Genomic DNA, 22,106 nt, shown 5'->3' on the forward strand with positions numbered 1-22,106 from the left:
GTCTGATTCCATCAGTGTCCAGCGGAAAAGAGGAAGGGGAAAGGCTTTGTCCGAATCAGGTGGATGAACTGCTTGTCTAGGCTGATGGGGCAAAGCCCACTCTGTTATTGGACATGTCATAGACAGAATAATATTCCTTGAGGAAGACGTCTCCCAGGATCCAGAGGGGCTGCCCATTCTGGGAAGGCACGTACGTGGGCTCAATCCCAACTGTGCAGTAGCCATTATTCTGTCAGAGGGAAAAACAGAGAGAGGTCGCATCAGGGCTGTTTGACTAGGCAGAGGGCTATGTAGGCTAGCCATGGAAGCCCCAGCAGAATTAGTGGCAGCTTTGCAGTGATTGATGGGAGCGGCAGCAGGCCCTCCTACAAGTTCACAGTGTTGGAATGCAACCACCCCACCCCAGGCAAACAGAGCTGCAGTGCATTTGCACAGAAAGGTCTCTGCATTTGCACAGAAACTCTGGCTCCCTGCTGGGTCACTGTCTCGGTGAGATAAAAGTGTTTTATGCTGTTAAAATGATACATACATTGAAGACATAGGCAGAGGGGGGCAGCGGGAACTGGGATCCGCTAATGACGAAGGTGATGGTCGGCATGTTCTGGACGTTGTTGCAGTTCACCACGTACTGTGGAAACGACAGACAAATGAGGGTTACAGCTGTGACTATCGAGAGCAGAAGCTGCTCTTACAGGGCCTCCAATAGAGGCGAGTAGCACTGCCAGGTATCGACCCTTCTAGCCAATAGAGGGGAGAAACCACCCTGCTGCACTCCGCCCTCACATGGGCAGCAGCTTCACCAGCCCCACACACGCTTACGTTCACCACGCCAGCTTCAGATCTCCTGCTGATTTTACACTGGGCCAGCTCCTCAACTGGGGTAAATCAGCACAACTCCAGAGCTGTGCTGATTTACACCAGCCAGATCTCTGGCCCACAGATGTCAGTAGAGTTACTTCTGATTTACACTGGGGAAAGGAAGATCAGGAGCTCTCTCCCCAAATTCAGGAGAGACTTCCTGTTCCCCAGCTGTAATTAGTGCCGTCACCAGCTTTAATACTCTGTCCCTGAGCTCCTCTAGGAACCCGTGCCTGATCACCCAAAAGTCCATCATTCTCATCTTCTTGTGTCTCAAATTCCTCATGTCAGGCATTGCAAAATCCCTCACAGACGTCCTCGGCAGTGCGGCAAGGCACCTGTTGCTCCTACCTCTCCATTGGATTCCTGAGCACCCACAGCCTGCAGGAAGTCCCCCATGTACTGCTGTGGGACGGTGAGCAGAAACGTCCCAGTGTCCACAATGCCCTGGCAGCCTTGGCTGCACCAGCCAGTCGCCTGCTGTCCAATAGCGAACCTAAGGAGGGAAATACAAGAAACATCATTATAGCAATTTGTCAGCAAAAGGAACTGCTTCTGATGCAGGATGAGACCAGGTTTTGGATACATGATAACCTGCAGCCCCGGGACCCTTATTCTATACAGCCAAGCATTGTCCCTGGCCCTGATTCAGCAAAGCACAGAAACACATGTTTAACTCTTAGTACAAGCTTAAGCCCATCTCTGTTCATCAAAGCACTTAAGCATACACCTCACTTTAAGTAAACGCTTAAGTCCCATTAACATGAACGGGATTTCCTCATGTGTTTAAAGTTCAAATTGGTTTGCAGAATAGAAACCTAGGTTAGGAGCTTTCATTACTATAACCAAAAACCTGGATCCAAATTCCTTTTGGGGGTGCCTGAAATCCAGATCTGATCCAAATTCATCCTCCTCCAGGGAGAGTTTGAGTTGACACAGGGCAACTGACTCCACTAATTACAGCCAGAAAGGCTCCCTACAGACCATAAGGAGGAAAGGCCGATGCCTATGTTAATAAAGGGTAAGGGGGGGTGGAGGGGTTGCAAACAGAACTTACTCCTGAATACCAATCTGCCAGTAAACCTCTTGGGTCACGGGTGCCCATGTAATCTGGCCAGAGAACAGCTGGGTGTCAACACCTCCAAAGATGATTTCTCCTCCATAATTATATGTTGGTTGGCTGGAAACATACATGGTTACGCATCAGACATATGTTACACAAACTACCCTCCTGTGGAGCAGGAGCTGTAACATATATGTGGATGGGGGGTGGGATGGTATGTGAGGTGTGGGAGGGGGGTCAATGGTTAGACAGAGAGAAAATAAACAGAGGGGTACTTATGGTAGTAGACCGACAGACAGGACATAAGAATGGCCATACTGAGTCAGACCAAAGGTCCATCTAGCCCAGTATCCTGTCTTCCAACAGTGGCCAATGCCAGGTGCTTCAGAGAGAATGAAGTAACAGGTAATCATCAAGTGATCCATCCCCTGTCACCCAGTGGGTGAAGAGACATAGCAGTGGGTGTGTGAGCAGATATATAGATACATAGAGTCAGATAAAGAGTGGGTGGGTGAGTTGGCATATGATATATATAGAGACAGGTACAATGTGAAAGAGAAATGGGAAAATAGAGTGTTATATGTGGTAATGGAGACAGAGAGAGGGGTACTGAGAGAGATCTTACCGGGAGAAATAGAAACTGAAGATGGGTTCAGTAAGCAGGCCCTGCTTCAACATCTCCTGCATAGGTGTATCGGAGGCTCCTACTGCCAGGGCAGGATATGCCATTCCCAAAATCCCATCGAAATGAGCATAGTAGAAGGGGCTGGTAGGTTCATTTTCACTCAGACCAAATTCCTGATTGGTGATGGCAATGTTCTGGACCTACCAGGGAAGAAAATAATCGCTCTAACCTGGAATTTTACACAAAATTACGGTAACGAAATCAGATGACTGTGCCCTCTTATGTTTCTGATCAATTCAGCTATACCCAAATAAGCCACTCTTAAACAGCCATAGGACTGTCGACACTGGGGTTTGCACTAATTTAACTACATCCGTTTAAATTCACACCTTAAGTTAAAACTGGTGCAAGCTTCTCATGTACACAAGCCCTTATTGTGTCCTGTATTAACAGGGTCCAATCAACAACATAAAAATCAAATGTACAGGACCAAATTCATCCCTGGCGTCACAACACTGAAACCAATGGAATCCAATCATGGATTCATTTAGCTCATAAAGTGTCCTCAGATAAATGTCCCCAAGTCCCATGCAGTAAAACTGGAGCAATGTGTCACATATTCTAGAGAAAAGTTTTATCAGTGACTTCTGCTGTTTTTAATACTAATGCAGTCTGATGATTTTAGAGATGCAGCGCAAATAGATTAGAAAACATGCCTTATAGCGATAGACTCAAAGAGCTCCATCTGTTTAGCTTAACAAATAGAAAGTTAAGGGGTGCCTTGATTACACCCTAAAAGTATCTCCACGGGAACAACTGTTTAATGACAGACTCTTCAAGCTAACAGAGGAAGGTCTAACACAATCGAATGGCTGGAAATTGAAGATAGACAAATTCAGACTGGAAATAAGGCATACATTTTTAACCATGAGGGTAATTAACCATTGGAATAAGTTGCCAAGGGTTGTGGTGGATTCTCCATCACTGGCAATTTTGAGATCAAGATGGGCCGTTTTTCTAAAAGCTCTGCTCTAAGAAATATGTTGGCGAAGTGCTATGGGCTGTGTCATACAGGAAGTCAGACTCCATGATCGCAATGGTCCCTTCTGGTCTTGGACCGTGTGAATGGCAATGCAGGATAGGGCGGTGTGTATTTCACTTACTGTCACTGTGTCGTAACCCAAAAGCACAGTCAGGCTGCCACTACCGTAGCTCAGGGTGTAGGTCTGTCCATTGTTGGAAAAGGTGGATGACTGGTTGGGGTTGAACCTGGCATGATTGGCTGGATTAAAAACAAGATCGTGGTGACTCTCTTGGATTTGACCACCTCCCATCCACCCGGTGACTGAGTAGCCTGACAGGGCAGCACTTCCCAACAGCTGACGTCCCATGGAGTGAAAGAACAGAGCCAAGAGTTAGCCCAGGAGTTTCTGCATAACAGAGAAGAGCACTAATGCAAACCACATCACCTCATTTTTTAACGTGCGTCTTCTGTATGTACCTGTCAGGAATCAGGGCCTGTAGCAGAGCCCTGGGCAACCTAACAAGCATAGCTGGCCTGTGGTAGGCTGCCTGATTGCTGTGAAGAGTCAGCAAACTAGCGCCTAAGGCAGCAGCAGCGGCACCGCATTTGCTCAAAGCATCTGCGTAGAGCTATGATAGCTCCTGTGCCTCCCGCCTTGGCTGGCTCCAGGAAACCCAGTCCTGACTTTCGGCTCTGATTCCTAACTTGGGCTCTCTGACCCTTGCTTCTGGCATGGGGCCTCTGACTCCAGTTCAGACCCTGAGCTCCAATTCCTGACTACCACCTTCTCCTCTAACCTTTAGGCCTGACCCCTGCACTAACCACTGGGCTTGAGCGCTTACGTCACCAACATTATCTATCTTCTTATCTCTATTGACCCCAACAGCAGAGTAGCTAAGAAATTTGGGCAAGATCCTCTGTTGTAAATCAGCGTCACTCTTTTGAAATCAATGCACCTATGTCAATTTACATCAGCTGAAGGCTGGCCAATAGTTATGCCATTCAAAGCAGTAGTTGTCTCCCAGCGTGACTCCTTGAACGTCAGAATACTCTGCAGCACCACTGCTGACGTTGTCGACAATGACTTTAGAATACCATAGTACCTTTTTATGAGGAAAGAGCGATCCATATTGTCGCCATAGCTTAATGAAGCTCTCCAGAACAGGAGTAGCAGATACGGGTGTATGACATTCCCAAAGCCTGTCTGAGAGGACCAGTTCTTCTTGCCTGGTTGGAATTTGACTATGCTTCTCAGGAACAATGCACCCAGGACATGCACCTACGCTAAGGAGCTAAGCAGTACTCACAGCAGGCCTCGCTCTGGCAGTACGTCGAGGGCACCCACAGGTTGGAGGAGCCAGTGTCAAAGAGAACCAAGAAGTTCTGGGGCGGAGTTCCAATGCTGATCTCTCCAAAGTAGAAGGACTGCAAAAAAGAGAAGACGTGTGGGCAGGTGGATTCCTTTGCGCTATTAATCATTTAAAAATAATATTTTGCCCTTCTCTAACTACTTCCAGGTGAGGAGCCTAAAGGTTTTTAGTGCCATTAACGAGCTAAGCTTCACAAGGGGTGATATAAGAGGTTTACCATTATCCCCCTGATGTACACTGGGCAAAGGAGTCATGGAGAGGGGAAGTGACTTGCCCAAGCTCACCCAGAATTCAGTAGCACAGCCAGGAACAGACTCCAGATCTGACTCCCCGTCCTGCACTACAATCCTAACACCTTTCTCTGGAAATGTCCCAGAGAACATACAGCAAATACTTGAGAGTAAAAGAGCAGAAAATAAACAGCAGAACCCAAGCACCGCTTTTTCTACAAATACTTGCAGTTTTCCAAGGTCTGCGAAGAGGGATCAAACCCTTCTATTGACTTATCGCCATAAAGAAGAATAGGTACTACACTAATGGGACCATACAAGTACATAGACGCATTAGGTAATTATGTGGGTGGGTAGGTAATAAGCAAGGAATAGCTAGTGAGAGCTATAGAACAGCAAAGGAATAGAGAAAGAGCCTTAATACTCACATCCAGGTAATTGGCTATTGGTTCCTCAGCAACATTGTAATTATTGAAAAAGTACTTTCTGGCTGGATCAACCTTGTGTTTCTTCAGGAAGTCGTCCAGCACTCCCTTCTCCTTCATGACCTCTCGGGCAGACTTGCCTTTCCTCAATGTGACTCTGCACAGAATGAAGAAGAGAACTCAGAAATCAGCAAGGAAAGCGTTCATCCTTCCGTCACCTGTCATGTTGTCCCTGCCACGATGCTGTTCCCTCATCTTACGGACCTCTTAGTGGTCAATGTTCTACCACCCAAAGTGAGGAAGGTCATGCAGAGGCATAAATAGATTTGCCCATATCACAGAAATAGTAGAAGGTCTAAAGAAAGATAAGGGCATGGCTTAGCTGAATACAGAAATGCTGATGTCTGTCTGTTACCTGTCTAGGTACTTCTATGTCCTCATCACTACAATACTGGCACTGGGATACTCACCTTACCAGCCCCTCTGAGAGATGGAGGCAAACCAAGGCCAGGATGAGCCACTTCATGGTGTTCGATTTCTCCACCAGCCGGCTCCTGTACAGAATGTGTCAGTCACCGCAGCAAAAGTGGGCTGAAGTCTGTGATATGGAGTCCCTATTTTTATACCATGGGCATTGTACCCAGGATACCCATTAATTGCTGACACCCAATTTCCTATCTCACCGCACTAATCCAATGTCAACACATTCTGTGTATTTTAAAATTCATTTCTTTTCTTGGGTGCTGAGATTCTAAAGCAATTAATGCCTTCGATAGCAAGATCAAATGTTTGAGGTCCAATAAGAAGGAAAATTCTGCTTCTGACAAAGGAATGTCTTATCGAAAAATCAGCACACTGGAATATTATCTGTTTGCTTCAAACACTGGCTCATTCTTTTCAAAAACAAAGGAAAACATTCTTTAGACTGAATGGAAATTGATAATACTAATGAAGGGGCAGTTATATAAAGTGTATAAATGTATATAAAATTTATTTTTTCCTACAAAAAATGTTAATGAAAGGGAAACATTTTAATTTGCATCAAAATTTCTTGACCTTCCACTGAAAAGCAAAAACTTAAACAAAAAACAGTGTAAAGTGTTTGCGTTTCTTTTCTTTTGTTAAAAAAAATAAAAATTAAATCAGAATTTTATTTGGAGCAAGCTTCAATTTTTGTGGAAAAAAAAGCCATTTACGCGTTAAAAACAAACAACAACAAAAACTTAGGACAAAAACTTTTCAACCAGCTCTAATCTGAAGTCACTTAGTGCTGGAAGGCCTTGTCACCACTAGGAAAAACGTGTGTTCTTACCTCAGAAAAGCTGGTATTAAGGGCTTGTCTACATGGCAAATTACTGTGGAGCCAGCCAGGATGTGACGCTACTGGGTCCCCATCTTCCTACTCAGTAACATCCCACGCAGACGCTGCTCCGGCACACTGAAAGTGCGAGAGTGTGGCTTGGCGTACTGCTATTTGAAAGCACAGTGCACCAAGCTGTACCCCAAGACTTTCTGTGCGCTGTAGAAGTAGCCATTACTGTGTGGCAAAAAGGTGCACTGTAGATCGATGCCCTCGCTTGCTATACAGTAATTTACCACGTAGATAAGCCCTGAAATGAGGTAAAATCTAGCAAAGAAAAGGTGTTATGATTTTAACATGTGACCAGGAAAAGGTAAACCGTAGGCTCCATCACAGTCTTAATCTTGAGCCACTCCAACACATGAAAACTCCTAACTGCCTTGTCATCGCTAGGATTTTACCATCCGTCAGCAAACACAAGGCAGGAAAACCCAGGATTTGAATTCTGTGGAACTGTTTTCCCAGGACAGGATATAAGATACTCCCACTGATTGCAGCCTGACATCACAATCAGGCCCCAACTTCCTAAGGAGTTACTTCAACACAGGTAAGTGTCATTGACACCAACTCACCTTCTGTAACATGAACTCAGGGGCCAAGAATTCCCACAGTCCTAGATCTGCACAGGATCTCAGGACAAAGCTCATTGTGAGAACATAAGAACGGCCATACTGGGTCAGGCCAAAGGTCCATCTAGCCCAGTATCCTATTGTCCGACTGTGGCCAATGCCAGGCTCCCCAGAGGGAATGAACAGAACAGAGAATCATCAAGTGATCCATCCCCTGTCGCCCATTCCCAGCTTCTGGCAAACAGAGGCTAGGGAATGGGCCATCCCTGACCTATCCTCAATGAACTTATCTAGTTCTTTTTTGAACCCTGTTATTGTCTTGGCCTTCACAGCATCCTCTGGCAAGGCGCTCCACCAGTTGACTGTGTGTGGTGTAAGCCTTCCTCTTCTTGCCACTTGAAATAATAGGAAGGGTGAGGCCTCCGGGAACTCTCCAAGATAGCCCTGTAGCTACACAGGTGGACCTTTTTAACCCCTTCTTGGATGCTGGCTCACATATGAAAGGAGGGATAGCTCAGTGGTTTGAGCATTGGCCTACTAAACTCAGGGTTGTGAGCTCAATCCTTGAGGGGGCCATTTAGGGATCTGGGGCAAAAATCTGTCTGGGGATTAGTCCTGCTTTGAGCAGGGGGTTGGACTAGATGAGGTCCCTTCCAACCCTGGTTTTCTATTCTATGCCCTGACAACAGCTTTTTACTGATCCTCTGTTTGAACAGATGTAATACAAGGAGGCCCCAGGGACATCGGACAGCAACAGGGGCACAGGCAGCAGTGCATTGGGATTAGCTTTACCCAGGGTTTTCAGAACCCAAAGCAGTGGTAACTTAATAGTTTCACACCAGTCAGTGTCAGGAATAAATCAATGGGAGCACAGCGCTTCCAGCTGATGAAAATTGATAAAAGTCAGCATGCTCTTATCTAACTATAATTTATTAGATTTACACACACACAGACATAAGCGATAGGCTTAGAACATCCCACATAATTACCTAGAATCTGAGATGGTATGTTAGAAGGCTTTCCCTTTACCCTCTCCCCTGGTTCTTGTCACATAGGCAGAAAGCAGAAGACCAGAAGTTCGAAGCGCAGACAATGCGATGTTTATTGAGGCTAGTTTCCAAGCAAGCATATTCCAAAGCCCTTCACACCAGTCGAGCTTATCTCTATACACTGAAAGAATCTGTTCCTCAGGGTTCCCTTCCCAGCTCTAACACCGCAGAGCATTTACCCCGTGTTCCCCTTCCCAGCTCTGACACCACAGAGCCTTGCCTGTGTCCCTGTTCCCCATTCCCTATTCCTGTTCCCCCCCCCCCAGCAAACATGATTCCAATTTCCCTTTCCCCCACTTCCTGTTTGACTCCAGTTTATATAGTAATATTCTCAGCTATACCTTAATCAATCATTTTACTGAAATTTAACTAACCAATCTTTACATATGTTACAATTCATAATTTGGGCTTGAATAGGGACTGGGAGCGGCTGGCTCATTACAAAAGCAGTTTTGCCTCTCCTGGAATTGACACCTCCTCATCTATTATTGGGAGTAGACTACATCTACCCTGACTGAACTGGCCCTGTCAACACTGGTTCTCCACTTGTGGGGTAACTCCCTTCCCTTCATGTGTCAGTATATAAAGCCTGCAGCTGTAATTTTCACTCCATGCATCTGAAGAAGTGAGGTTTTTTACCCATGCAAACTTATGCCCAAATAAATCTGTTAGTCTTTAAGGTTCCACCGGACTCCTTGTTGATATTGTAACATAATTCTTTAACCAATTATATCCCACTATCCTAATTAACTTAGCTCCAGCAAAATTAATTATACAGCAGACAGAAACAATTAGAGAACCAGACAGATTAACAATAGAAAAGTGGGGGCCATAAAGATAAAACAATACTGAAATGAGGGTTTCACAACCACCACCACTGATAAGTGATTTCTTGCCTGGCAGGATGCTATCAAACAAAGTTTTCTTTAACCATCTTAAGAGCTGTTTCTTTATCTGCTGGTGATGGGCATTATCAGGACCAGATCGTCTTCCTAACAGCCCAATGCCACATTATTTCGATGAGACTGGTTTGGAATGTGAGGATGGCTGGTGGCTCCCCACTGGGGAGTAAGGTGTCAGGAAAGAGTCTCACAGGATAGCTTCAGAGAACTGCTCCAAAGTACGCTCTATTATCTAGTCTTTTAATAACTTTACAAAACACACAGTGACTCTCTACTGCAGTGGGTCTCAAACTTTTTTACTGCTGACTCCTTTCACATAGCAAACCTCTGAGTGCATCCCCCCACTTATAAATTAAAAACACTTGTTTATATATTTAACACCATTATAAATGCTGGAGGCAAAGCAGAGTTTGGGGTGGAGGTTGACAGCTCACGACCCCGCCATGTAATAATCTCATGACCCCCTGAGGTGGCCCAACCCCCAGTTTGAGAACCCCTGCTCTACCGGATCATCACCTCTCCTAACTTCAGTAAACTACTTATCAATAAACATTCCTCACAATCTTAGTCATAATAAGCCTCTCTCTCAAAGGCACCCAAATTCAAGGTTTTCATCCACTTATTTTCTTTCAGTCTCAATATGTTGACTCTTTTCTCCTCTCCTCCCATTCCAATTAGCAGAAACTGCAAACCTACAGGTAAGGTTGACTTTGCTTCCAGGAGCGCTGCTTCTTCAAATTAACCCTTAACTATGTGGTGTTCTGTTTTATTAATTCATGCTGGCTGAATGCACACAGTATGGTTTGTGCCCCAAAATCTGGGGTACACCCCCTCTCAAATCTGGGGCAACATTAGCACGCTCTCTCAGTTTTGCTTTGGCACATTCATGCCTTCTGGCTAGTTTATGAAGCACTTTCCTTTCCCAGCCTTCAGACAAGGAAGTTCCCAACTCACTGCTCCCTATATATTCTGCCATAGCGACACATGCTCCTCAGCATGCCACCACAAGGGGTCAAGATGCTTCCTGGTGGCAAACAGTTGGATCTGAAATGAGGGGCATTGGAAACTGAAACAAAGTACCCCAGCTCACAGCCCTTGCCCTGGCACATGACTACATCGAAAAGCTTTTCATGCCCTTCCTTGCAGGGCCGGCTCTACTGTTTTTGCTGCCCCAAGCAGCGCGGGGGCAGTCCGTGTGCTGTTAGGGTGGCACGTGCGTTTCCGCGGCAGCGACAATTCAGCGGCAGCTTCTGTCTTCAGCCGGAAGACAGAAGCTGCGCCGCCGCAGATAACTGAACACAGAAGCTGCCACCGAATTGCCGCCACCACGGAAACGCGCTTGCCGCCCTAACGGCGCACAGACTGCCCCTACCATCAGCGGCGGCAATTCGGCACGCTGCTTGGGGGCAAAAACACACAGACTGCCGCCCCTTGCAGATTGCCGCCCCAAGCACCTGCATGGAACGCTGGTGCCTGAAGCCGGCCCTGCTTACTTGTGCCAAATATAGAGGCCCAGGGACATTTCTCAGTGGTAAAATGATGGAGCCAAATTGGGCTTTCTTGCATCTGTGAAAATTGTGAGTAAAGGAACCCCACTAACATCAGTGGAATCTTGCTGGTTTTATGCCACTTTAAATGAAAGCAGGATTTGACTCTCTGGGTCCTTTATGCTGATCGTTTGCATTCAAGCCCTCAGGCTTTGAGGTCACTGTGTGCTTCCTTTCCCTCAGACAAAATGGGCTGAAGAAGAGTGGGCTGGGAAACCAACATTTATAGATAGACTACCAAAGCACTACTAGAATGCAGCTGCTTCTGGGATGGATAGCAGCAGCTAATTAGCACAGAACACAATACGCAACCATGAGGAGAAAGGATATTTTGACCAAGAGGCAGTGGCTAGTGCACTGGGACTCAGGAGACCTGCATTATTGCTGCAGCACTGCTGCTGACCTGCTGTGGAAATCACCGCACCTCAGTTTCCCCTCCCACCCTTTGTGTATTTAGATGGTCAGCTCTTTGGGGCAGGGACTCTCTCTTATATGTCCATACAGCACCTAGCACAATAAGACCTCAGTTTCAATTGAGGCCTCTAGCTGCTACTGTAATATAAATATTAAATAATAATAAGCAAGTTCTCCAGGGTAAATCCTTAACCTTACAAAAGTGCCCTGGAATCCAATAACTGTGGATCATAAAGTCTCATCCAACGGACCCACAGACATAGTAACACACACACAATGCTGGAAGGGCTCCATTGCATCTTCCTGGAAATTCTAGACTAGTCTACATAGATTCTTATACTGTGCTCATCACCATAGTATCAGAGCACCTTCCAGTAGCACACAAAGCGACAACATGCTTTAGACATGAACTGAACTATGCTGTGGACTGTAGTATCTAATCTCTCTCACGCTGTCCTGCTCAGATTCCCCTTCTCCAGCGGTAGCCAAAGGCCAATTTGCAAATGCAGCATTAGCAGGAGAGGAGTTTCAGTGGACAGCTCCCCACATGCATCAGCTGCATCACATGAGAGAACCCCCATCCACTGAGTCCTCAGCCATCCTGGCAGCACTTCTGCCGGCCTGCCCTGCACCTCCGAATCCTGATCCCCCTGAAGTCAATGGCGGAACTCCCAGAGACTTCAGCGGGAGCAGGGTTTGGACAACTACTGTCTGTTTTCTTTCCTAGTCCGTCACCTCTTTAAGGCTGAGCTTGTGTTTCCATATTAGGTTCTGCACTGGCAACGTGTGAAACAGTAACCAGCCTTTGGCAAAACTAAAGCTGCAGTCATGGGAAATCAGGAACTCCATATACTAGGGCTGTTGATTAATCGCAGTTAACTCACATGATTAACTCAAAAAAATTAGTCGCGATTAATCACAGTTTGAATCACATTGTTAAACAATAGAATACCAATTGGATTTTATTTTAAAAAATGTGGATGTTTTTCTACATTTTCAAAGATACTGATTTCAATTACAACACAGAATACAAAGTGTACACTGCTCACTTTATATTGTTATATTGTTATTGCCAAAGAGCCACAGTAATACGTCAGCAGACCCCCATCAGCTTCCCCACCCTGCTCCCAGCACCTCCCACTCACCAGCATCCCCGCCAATCAGCGCCTCCTGCTCCCTTCCCGCACCTCCCGATCAGCTCTTTCGTGGCATGCAGGAGGCTCTGGAGGTGGCAGGAAGGGGTGGAGTGGGGGCAGGGCCTGGGGCAGAGCCAGGGGTTGAGCAGTGAGCACCCCCCCAGCACATTGGAAAGTTGGCGCCAGTAGCTCCAGCCCCAGAGTCGGTGCCTGTACAAGGAGTCGCATATTAACTTCTGAAAAGCCGCATGTGGCTCCAGAGCCACAGGTTGGCCACCCACCCCTGCTTTAGCACATCTAACATGTAAATGTCTTGCGACGCTGGCTACACCAGTGCCATGCGAATGCCTGTTCTTACTTTCAGGTGACACTGTAAACAAGCAACGGGCAGCATTATCTTCTGCAAATGTAAACAAACTTGTTTCTCTGAGCGATTGGCTGAATGAGAAGTAGGACTTAGTGGACTCGTAGGCTCTAAAGTTTTACATTGTTTTGGTTTTTGAATGCAGGGTTTTTTTGTACATAATTCTACATTTGTAAGTTCAACTTTCATGATAAAGAGTTTGCACTACAGTACTTGTATTAGGTGAATTGAATAACACTATTTCTTTTGTTTTTTACAGTGCAAGTATTTGTAATAAAAAATAAATATAAAGTGAACACGGTACATTTTGTATTCTGTGTTGTAATTGAAATCAATATACACCTCTACCCTGATATAACACGGTCCTCTGAAGCCAAAAAATCTCACTGCATTATAGGTGAAACCGTGTTGTATTCACAGGTTAAAGTAAGCCGTGCCGGACTGGACCAGCTTCCCCGGAGGCGATTTAAAGGGCCTGGGGCTCCACACGAATTCAGACATAACGCGGTAAAGCAGAGGGGCTCGGTCGGCATTTTAAAGGGCCCGGGGCTCCCTGCTGCTTTACCGCGTTATATCCGAATTCGTGTTATATCGGGTCACTTTATATCAGGGTAGAAGTGTATTTGAAAATGTAGAAAACATCCAAAAATATTTACATAAATGGTATTCTATTATTGTTTAACAGTGCAATTAATTGTTTTAATTGCGTGGCTAATCGCAATCAATTTTTTTAATCGCTTGAGAGCCCTACCACATACTATTCCACTGGTTAGGGTAGTCTTGGATAGGAACAGAGCCAGAGCCTCAGGACGTCTATGCGATGGTAATAGCGTGTAAATACAGAGTGCAAACAGGATCGTTACCTCCTTCACAGCAACCACATTTTGGCCTGCTATCCCCATCCCATCTGAGAATCTCAAAGCCTATTGCAAACATCAGGGGAGGAAGCTGCCCACATCCCCTTGCCAGCTAGTCAAGAATCAGCATCTCCATTACAGCTGTGCAAAGAAAGGTCATTCTGTGCTGCAGAACATTTCCTAATAGGAACAAAATGGGGGGTTAATCCATTGTTCTCAATGGGAGCTGCTAAGTGCTTAGCTGTTTTGAAATTGGGGCAGAAATGGATCACTGAGAGGTTAATTTCCTCCTTTATACCTGAGTAGCAATTGGTGTGTGATGATAAGGTTGTGATACCACCAACAAACAGCTGGGCTCAATCTTCACTCAACAAAAAGGAATTTGACTCTGCAGTTTATTCACAATAATACATTTGGAGAGCACTGATTGTTACCCACAAGCCAAAAGCAAGCTACGGCTGTACGCAAGGTACATTAAGAATGATTCAATTTGTCCATATGAACTCAGTCTGATTCCAACAGTGTCCAGGAGAGAAGATTTAGACAGGAAAGGAAATGCCTTCATCCGGTTCTGGTGAGGCCTGGTTGGGCTAGGCTGATGGGGCAAAGCCCACTCTGTTGTTGGCCATATCAAAGACAGAATAATATTCCCTAAGGAAGATGTTACCCAGGATCCAGATTGGCTGCTCGTTCTGAGAAGATACGTAAGTGGTCTCAACCGCAACGCTGCAGTAGCCATTGTTCTGTAAGAGGGAAAAAGAGATAGACACGTCTCTAGGGCTGTGTAGGCTGCACTCTGAAGTGCCAGTGGAATTTTTAGGAGCTTTGCAATGATTTTGATGGGAGCAGGAGCAGGCCCCCATAAGCTCGCATTGTTGGAACACAAACACCCCATCGTTTTTTGAGTGCTGTTCGAAATGACAGGCAAACAGAGCTGCAGTGTGGTGGGGTGGAGGGGGAAAAGGTCTCTGCCTTTGCACAGAAGCTCTGACTCCTGATTGGGAAACCATGCATGGTTCATTGTCTCTGTAAGATAGAAGTTGGTTTTGCCTTTGAAGTAATACATACGTTGAGGACGTAGACGGAGGGGGGCAGCGGGAACTGGGATCCGTTAATGATGAAGGTGATGGTCGGCATGTTCTGGACGTTGCTGCAGTCAGCCACGTACTGTGGAAGAAAAGAACAAGAGGGGGTTAAGACAGTAACAACCTAGAGCAGAGGCTGCTCCCAACAGAGGAGAATGGCCACTATATGGTATCTACCGTTCCACCCAACTGAGGGTAGAAATTAGAGCTGGGAGAAGCGTTTTGCTGAAAAATGCAGTTTCAGGTGGACCAAAACTATTCGTGAACTTGACCTGATAGTTTCAGCTTTGGAAAGTTTTTCAGGGCCAGGAAACCATGTGCCAATGCTCAGACATCTGTTCCCTCTTTATAACTTTTAGCCCCATGGTGAGGGCCCTTTCCTGGGAGGTGGGACATGTACATTCAAATCCCCACCCGGTAGCCGGACTTGAACTCAGAGCTCTTCTGTGCCAAGTGCTCTAACCACTAAGTTATTGCAGGGTGTGTTTCTCTCAGTCTCTCCTGTTGAAGCTGTTCCATTTCAACATGAGAATCAGGCAGAGAACGATTTAACTCTCTTTGGCACTATACATATTTAAGCTTTTATACAAAGGGGAACAAGCTTCAACAGAAGCAATCGAGAGTAACCCAGCCCTATAAGCCTGTGACTTGACTCACCCCTATACTAAACTAGCCTTGATCAGCCACTAAAATTGAGAAAAAATTACTCCAGTGCTTAAGGCATCCCCACCTCAGGAATGCCCCTACCAAGAGTTATAACACCAAGGGCTGTAACGTAGAGACACCCAGGCACTGGGAAGTTTTAGGGAAGATACAGAAAGACCCCAACAAACGGTGAAATAGATCAGATAAGCTCTGACCAGAGAATTTATTCTGACCATCTGCACAAACAAAGAAGGTCATAAATAAGTGACAATTCGGGCATGAAAGATAAAGCACAAAAAAGATCTGAGCAGGGAGGAGGAAACATAGGTGCTAGTGCACAACAGGTTACATTTTGCTACTTAGGGGGATCGAATAATGTCATAGGTTTAGTGAAGTTAAAGGTGGTCGCTAGTTTACCTATGTAATGCAAATAAAAAGCAATGCTCTTTGGGAACCAGAGCTAGAACTCTGAGCGCTCTGCACAACCGTGACGTGTAGAGGTATCAACCGGCACTCCCGGACGAGTGAATCCTGACTGGGTGAAGTTTGTCTGTGTACTGGGAGTGGTGAGCATAAGAGATTGGTTTGACATATGTGTTCTCTGTATGTTGCTAATAAATAGGTGTTCAGAGCACAGCTGTGTAAGGCTCTTCACTGGGAAAAGATCCCGCAGACCCGTATGGCCCTGAGCACCGTGAGTAAGGGCGGGTACTTAAACTGACCAGGTTTTCCTTGAGCCCCATGAGTAAGGGTAGGTGCTTTACACCCATCCCTAAGCCCTCGGTAGGGAGAAGTTGGGGGTACCTAAATTAACCGGGTCACGCCTGGAGCCCTCGGTAGCATATAGGCGCAGTGCCCTAGATTTTTGCAGGTAACAGCCCAGAATAGCCTGGCCCTGGTGGTTAGAGCACTCTCCTGGGAGAAAGAAAAATCTGATTTCAAGTCCCTGCTCCAGAGCAGCAACTCAGACCTGGGGCTCTCCCAATCCCTAACCGTGGGGCTATCGGTTATCAAGGGAAACGCTCACACCAGCTTTGATGGCCTGACATGAACTTTACCAATCTGCTGAAAGATGACGACTATTTTTGGAACAGAACCAAATATTTCCCCGGAATTTTTGGTTGTCTGGAGAAACTGCAAAACCAGTTATTCACACAGCTCTAGTAGAAACCCCTCTGCAGCACTCTGCCATTACATAGGCAGCAATTCACCAGCCTCACACATGCTCTTCTGCCTGACGTGTGGCCAGCCGCAATGGTACGCCCACTCGGCCTGCTTCAGATCTCATGCTGACTTTACACTGAGACAGCACTTCAGGGTGTGTAAGTCAACGTCACTCCAGAGCTACGCCCATTTACACCAACTAATGATCTGGCCCACTGACTTCAGGAGAATTGCTTCTGATTTACACTGGGGAAAGGGAGATCAGAAGCTCTCTCCCCAAACTCTGTTCCCCAGATGTAATTAATGCTGTCACCAGCTTTAAACTTCTGGTTTAAACCCCTGAGCTCCTCTAGGAACCTTTGTATGATCACCCAAAAGCCTATCAGTCTCATCTTCTTGTGTCTTGGATTCCTCGTGTCAGGCATTGCAAAATCCCTCACAGATGTCCTCGGCAGTGCGGCGAGGCACCTGTTGCTCCTACCTCTCCATTGGATTCCTGAGCACCCACGGCCTGCAGGAAGTCCCCCATGTACTGCTGTGGGATGGTGAGCAGAAACGTCCCAGTGTCCACAATGCCCTGGCAGCCTTGACTGCACCAGCCAGTCGCCTGCTGTCCAATAGCGAACCTAAGGAGGGAAACCCAACAGACTTCACTGTGCATGTCTATCAGCCACAAGAATGCCTCTGATGTAGGCTGAGCCAAGAGCACAAGGCTTCAGATACTCCGTAACATGCAGTTCAGTGACTCTTATTCTATAGAGCCAAGCACTGTCACTGGCCCCGATTCAGCAAAGGACAGCAGCACACACTTAACTTTCAGTGCATGCTTATCTCCCTCTCTCTTCAGCAAAGCACTTAAGAATGCCCCTATCTCTAAGTAGCTGCTTCAGGACTTAGACGTGTTTAAAAATAATGCTTAAGAGCTTTGCTGAATTGGGGCCTAGGATAGGCGCTTTTAGCATTACTTGAACCAAAACCCTGGATTCAAAGTCTTTTGAGAGTGTCTGAAATCCAGACCCAACCTTTATCCTGGGCCAAGATCAGACCTTGTGTAAGTAATAATCTCTCTAGGCTAGCTAGAGAATGGGACAGAAACCCTCCTTTGTTCAGCCTCAAGCACAGAAAAGTTGAGTTCACCAAAGGCAGCTGACTTGACTAATTGCAGCTGGAAAGTGCCCATGGATAATAAGGAGGAAAGGCTCACGCCCATGTTAATAAACGGAGGACTGCAAACAGAACTTACTCCTCAATACCAATCTTCCAGTAAACTTCTTGGGTAACAGGTACCCAGGTAATCTGGCCAGAGAACAGCTGGGTGTCAACGCCTCCCAAGATGACTTCCCCTCCGTAATCATATGTGGGTTGCCTGGAAACACGAATGGTTAAAATATCAGACAAGGATCAGATTCTGCCCTGTGGAGCATGGGGCACAAGATACATGTGGATGGGGGGGCTAGGTGATGGATTGACAGTAAGAAACCAGACTAAGGGGTAAATATATGGTAGGAGAGAGAGATATGGAAATATAGACCGAAAATACATAGAAGGGGTGAGAGAGAGAGATCTTACCGTGAGAAATAGAAACTGAAGATGGGTTCAGTAAGCTGGTCCTGCTGCAGCATCTCCTGCATAAGTGTGCTGTACCCCGGTATGGCTACGGGAGGATAAGCCATTCCCAAAATCCCATCAAAATACGTATAATAGAAGGGGCTGCTAGGCTCATCCTGACTCAGACCAAATTCCTGATGCTCAATGACGATGTTCTGGATCTACCGGGGGAAAAAAATCATTGTTCTTGGCTAAAATTTTATTCTAAATTTTGACAACAAAAACAACCAACTATTTCATTCTCAAGGGTGGTTGACGCTCAAAACAGTCTGATAAAGCACATCATTAGGGTTAGATGCTGACCTAATGCTTCTCTATGCAGCTGCATATACTCCATATGGGGTGGGAGTCAGTTGAGGACAGTGTCTCAATCAGAGAAGAAAATTCAAGGCACAGCAAAATTGGATCAAAAAAACCCAAACCCATAGCCATAGAATTTGTGCCTAATAATAGTCAGTATAGCTAGTGTTATTCCTAACTGACCTATGCACTGGTTAACTCAAGGCTTGTCTACATGAGAAAGTTGCACAAGTTTAACTTAAATCATTTTTTAAACCAGTTCAGCTCAACTGGTGCAAACTCTTTTGTAGAAGCTCTTTTCTCGGTTTAAGAGTGGCTTTATGTCACTTTGCTTAATGAAGCTAACCCACTCTTATGTTCCTGATCAACTTCAATGACACCAAAATAAGCCATTCAAAACAACACAAGGACATCCACCCTGGGGTTTGCTCCGATTTTACTAAATCAGTTTAAACTCACATCTTAAGTTAAAACTGGTGCAAGTTTCTCATGTACACAAGCCCTTATTATGTCCTGTATTAACAGGGTCTAATTAACAACATAAAAATCATATGTACAGGACCAAATTCACTGCTGGTGTCACAACACGGAGGCCAGTGGAATTTAGCTCATAAAGTGTCCTCAGAGAAATGTCTCCAAGCCCACTGCAGTTAAACTAGAAAGACGGATCACGTAGTCCTGCTGCTATGTGGGGTACATGCTTCAGTAAGTTGCATTCAAAACAAGACTTTATTATCCACAACCCCACATGTTTTTAATCCCAATGCCCTCTGACGGTGCCAGAGAGACAGCTCAAATGACAATGTGTGATGGGGGTGGCGCAAATTTCACTTACTGTCACCGTGTCGTAACCTAAAACCACAGTCAGGTCTCCAAACCCATAGTCCAGAGTGTAGGTCACTCCAATGTCGGAAAAGGTGGATGACTGGTTGGGATTGAACCTTGCATGATCGGCTAGATTAAAAACAAGATTGCAACATCATGGCCATTCTCTTTGGTGGCTGCAATGTGATTTGAGCCGGTCCCATTCAACTGCGGACTGAGTGCCCTGACGAGGCAGCATTTCCCCAACAGCTGACTTCCCATGGAGTGAAAGAACAGGACCAAGACTCAGCCCAGGAGTTCTTATATGACAGAGCAAAGCACCGATATTAAGCCAGATAACCTCAGACTTTTTTTTAATGCCCATCTTCTTTATTTACCTATATTGTACCTGTAACCATAACATTTAAGAATTATGTGCCAGATCTTCAACTGATATAAATAAGTGTAACTCTACTGAAGTCAATTTATACCAGCTAAAACTCTGGGTAATAGTTATGCCATTCACAGCATTTGTTGTCTCCCAGCATGAGTGCTTAAACTTTAGTATACACACTACAATATTCTACAGTGCAGTATCTCAGCTGTAGAGTTTTGGACTACCACTTTAGAAAACTGTAGTACCTTTTATAAGGAAAGAGTGATTCATACTGTATTCAAGGCTTAGAAAAGAGCTTTAGCAGGCTAGCAGATATCTTAGTATGACATTCACAAATACTGTCTGAGAGGATCATTTTTGGTTTGGAAGATGCTGTAGTGTCTTGCCTAGTTGGAATTTGACTCCGCTTCTCAGAAGCAATGCACCCAGGACATGCATCTACTGAATATTTAACAGCTGAGCAGTACTCACAACAGGCCTCAGTCTGGCAGTAAGTAGAGGGCACCCACAGGTTGGAGGAGCCAGTGTCGAAGAGAACCAAGAAGTTCTGGGGCGGAGTTCCAATGCTGATCTCTCCAAAGTAGAAGGACTACAAAGAGAGAAGACGTGTGGGCAGGGGGATTCCTTTGTGCTCTTAATCGTTTTCCAACATTTTGATTTCTCTAGCGTCTTCCATTTGAAGATGCCAAAGGTCTTTACAGCCTTTAAGGAATTAAGGTTCTCAGGGGTGGTCCATTATTTTGCATATGGGGGAACTGAGGTATGAAGAAGAGAAGTGACTTGCCCAATTCACCCAGCAAGTCAGTTGCAGAGCCAGGAACAGAACTGTGACCTCTTGCTGCCCAGTCTCTGGAGAAGACACATGATGTGTCCCAGGGAACACAGCAAACACTTGGGAGTGATAAAGTGAGAGTGGGAGGAAGCAGGGCAATCTAGACTCTGCTTTTACTCCAAACGGAAATACAATTGGAAGCAGAACTTGTGTGTTCATTGTATTCTGTTCGATTTTTTCATCCAAACCACTTCAAAATAGTTACAGATTTCCAAAGACTGAAAAGAGGGATCTATTGACTTATAACCACAGAAGTACATAGATTGACTAGGTAATAAGGAAGGAAAGAAGGCTAGCAAGACTACATAAAGAAAGGAGACAGGGAGAGAGCCTTAATACTCACATCCAGGTAGTTGGCTATTGGTACATCAGCGACATTATAATTATTGAAGTGGTACTTCCTGGCAGGATCAACTTTGTGATGCTTCAGAAAATCCGCCAGAACTCCTTTCTCCTTCATCACCTCTCGCATAGACTTTCCTTTCTTCAGAGTGACTCTGCAAGAACAAGAGCAGCTCAGGAAATGGTTCGTCCTCCCAAGCATCTCTCATGTTGTTCCTCTCTGTATCCTGCCATAATGCTGTTCCTTCCTCTTAAGTACCTCTTACAGATCAGTGTGTTACCGCCCAAAGTGAGGACACCTGAGCAGAGGCATAAATATATTTACAAATATCATACAATCAGTAGCACTTTGTAAGGAACATAAGGACATTACTTAGCTGAATACAGAAATGCTGATGTCTGTCTGTTACCTGTCTAGGTACTTCTATGTCCTCATTACTACAATATCTGTTCTGGAATGCTCACCTCACCAGCCCTTCTGAGAGCTGGAGACAAACCAGAGCCAGGATGAGCCACTTCATGGTGCTCGATTTTTCCACCAAGCAGCTCCTGATCAGAACACGTCGGTCACTGCGGCAAAACTAGGCTGACGCATCTAATCTACAATCCCTACTTTTATATCCTGGGCACTGCCCCCTGCTCCATTATCTGCTGGCACCCAAATTCCCATATCACGGCACTCACCCAGCGTCAACACTTGATGTATTTTATTTCTCCCGTGAAGTATGAAGATGTTTGTTTCTTTTGTCGGGTGCTGAGATTGTAAAGCAATTAGCACCTTTGACAGCAAGATCAAACAATTAAGATCTGCTCAGAAGCAAATCTCTGCTCACAACAAAAGAAAGGTGTTGTCAAAATGTCAACACACTGGAGCGTTATCTGTTTGCTCCAAAAATTCCTTGCCAAAAATGAAGAAATCCATTGCTGGCTGCAATGGATGGAAATTTGATACAGTTCTCTCTTTTTGACCCTAGTGGTTAGCCAAAATTCAAGGCCTAGCTGATAGTTTTAAGTCATGTTGGAGTCAGGTATTTCTTTGATGCAAGCTGGTTCACTTACAAAGACCATACAAAATCCTGTTTCCCTGAAAACAACAGGAATCAAACATCAGGAGAAAGTTTCTTTACTCACAGTTC

The 22,106-nt window shown here is 45.5% G+C and overlaps 2 protein-coding genes across 2 annotated transcripts; both read right to left on the reverse strand.

Annotated features, from left to right (window-relative positions):
• Positions 1-54: 54 nt before the first annotated feature.
• On the reverse strand, positions 55-6,121 carry LOC120404384 (pepsin B-like). Its single transcript, XM_039536818.1, has 9 exons — positions 6,066-6,121; positions 5,599-5,752; positions 4,878-4,995; positions 3,710-3,828; positions 2,547-2,746; positions 1,916-2,038; positions 1,210-1,354; positions 530-628; positions 55-229 (listed from the first exon to the last, which is right to left on the reverse strand). Exons 1-9 carry the CDS (start codon positions 6,119-6,121, stop codon positions 77-79), a joined length of 1,167 nt encoding a protein of 388 aa, XP_039392752.1. The 3' UTR covers positions 55-76.
• Positions 6,122-14,378: 8,257 nt separating this feature from the next.
• Positions 14,379-21,491, reverse strand: LOC120404577 (pepsin B-like). The gene is made up of 9 exons (XM_039537355.1): positions 21,436-21,491; positions 20,972-21,125; positions 20,268-20,385; positions 19,431-19,549; positions 18,257-18,456; positions 17,931-18,053; positions 17,169-17,313; positions 14,862-14,960; positions 14,379-14,536 (listed from the first exon to the last, which is right to left on the reverse strand). Exons 1-9 carry the CDS (start codon positions 21,489-21,491, stop codon positions 14,384-14,386), a joined length of 1,167 nt encoding a protein of 388 aa, XP_039393289.1. The 3' UTR covers positions 14,379-14,383.
• Positions 21,492-22,106: the final 615 nt, after the last annotated feature.

The sequence above is a fragment of the Mauremys reevesii genome, linkage group 4, assembly GCF_016161935.1.
Source record: "Mauremys reevesii isolate NIE-2019 linkage group 4, ASM1616193v1, whole genome shotgun sequence".
Classification (NCBI taxonomy): Eukaryota; Metazoa; Chordata; order Testudines; family Geoemydidae; genus Mauremys; species Mauremys reevesii.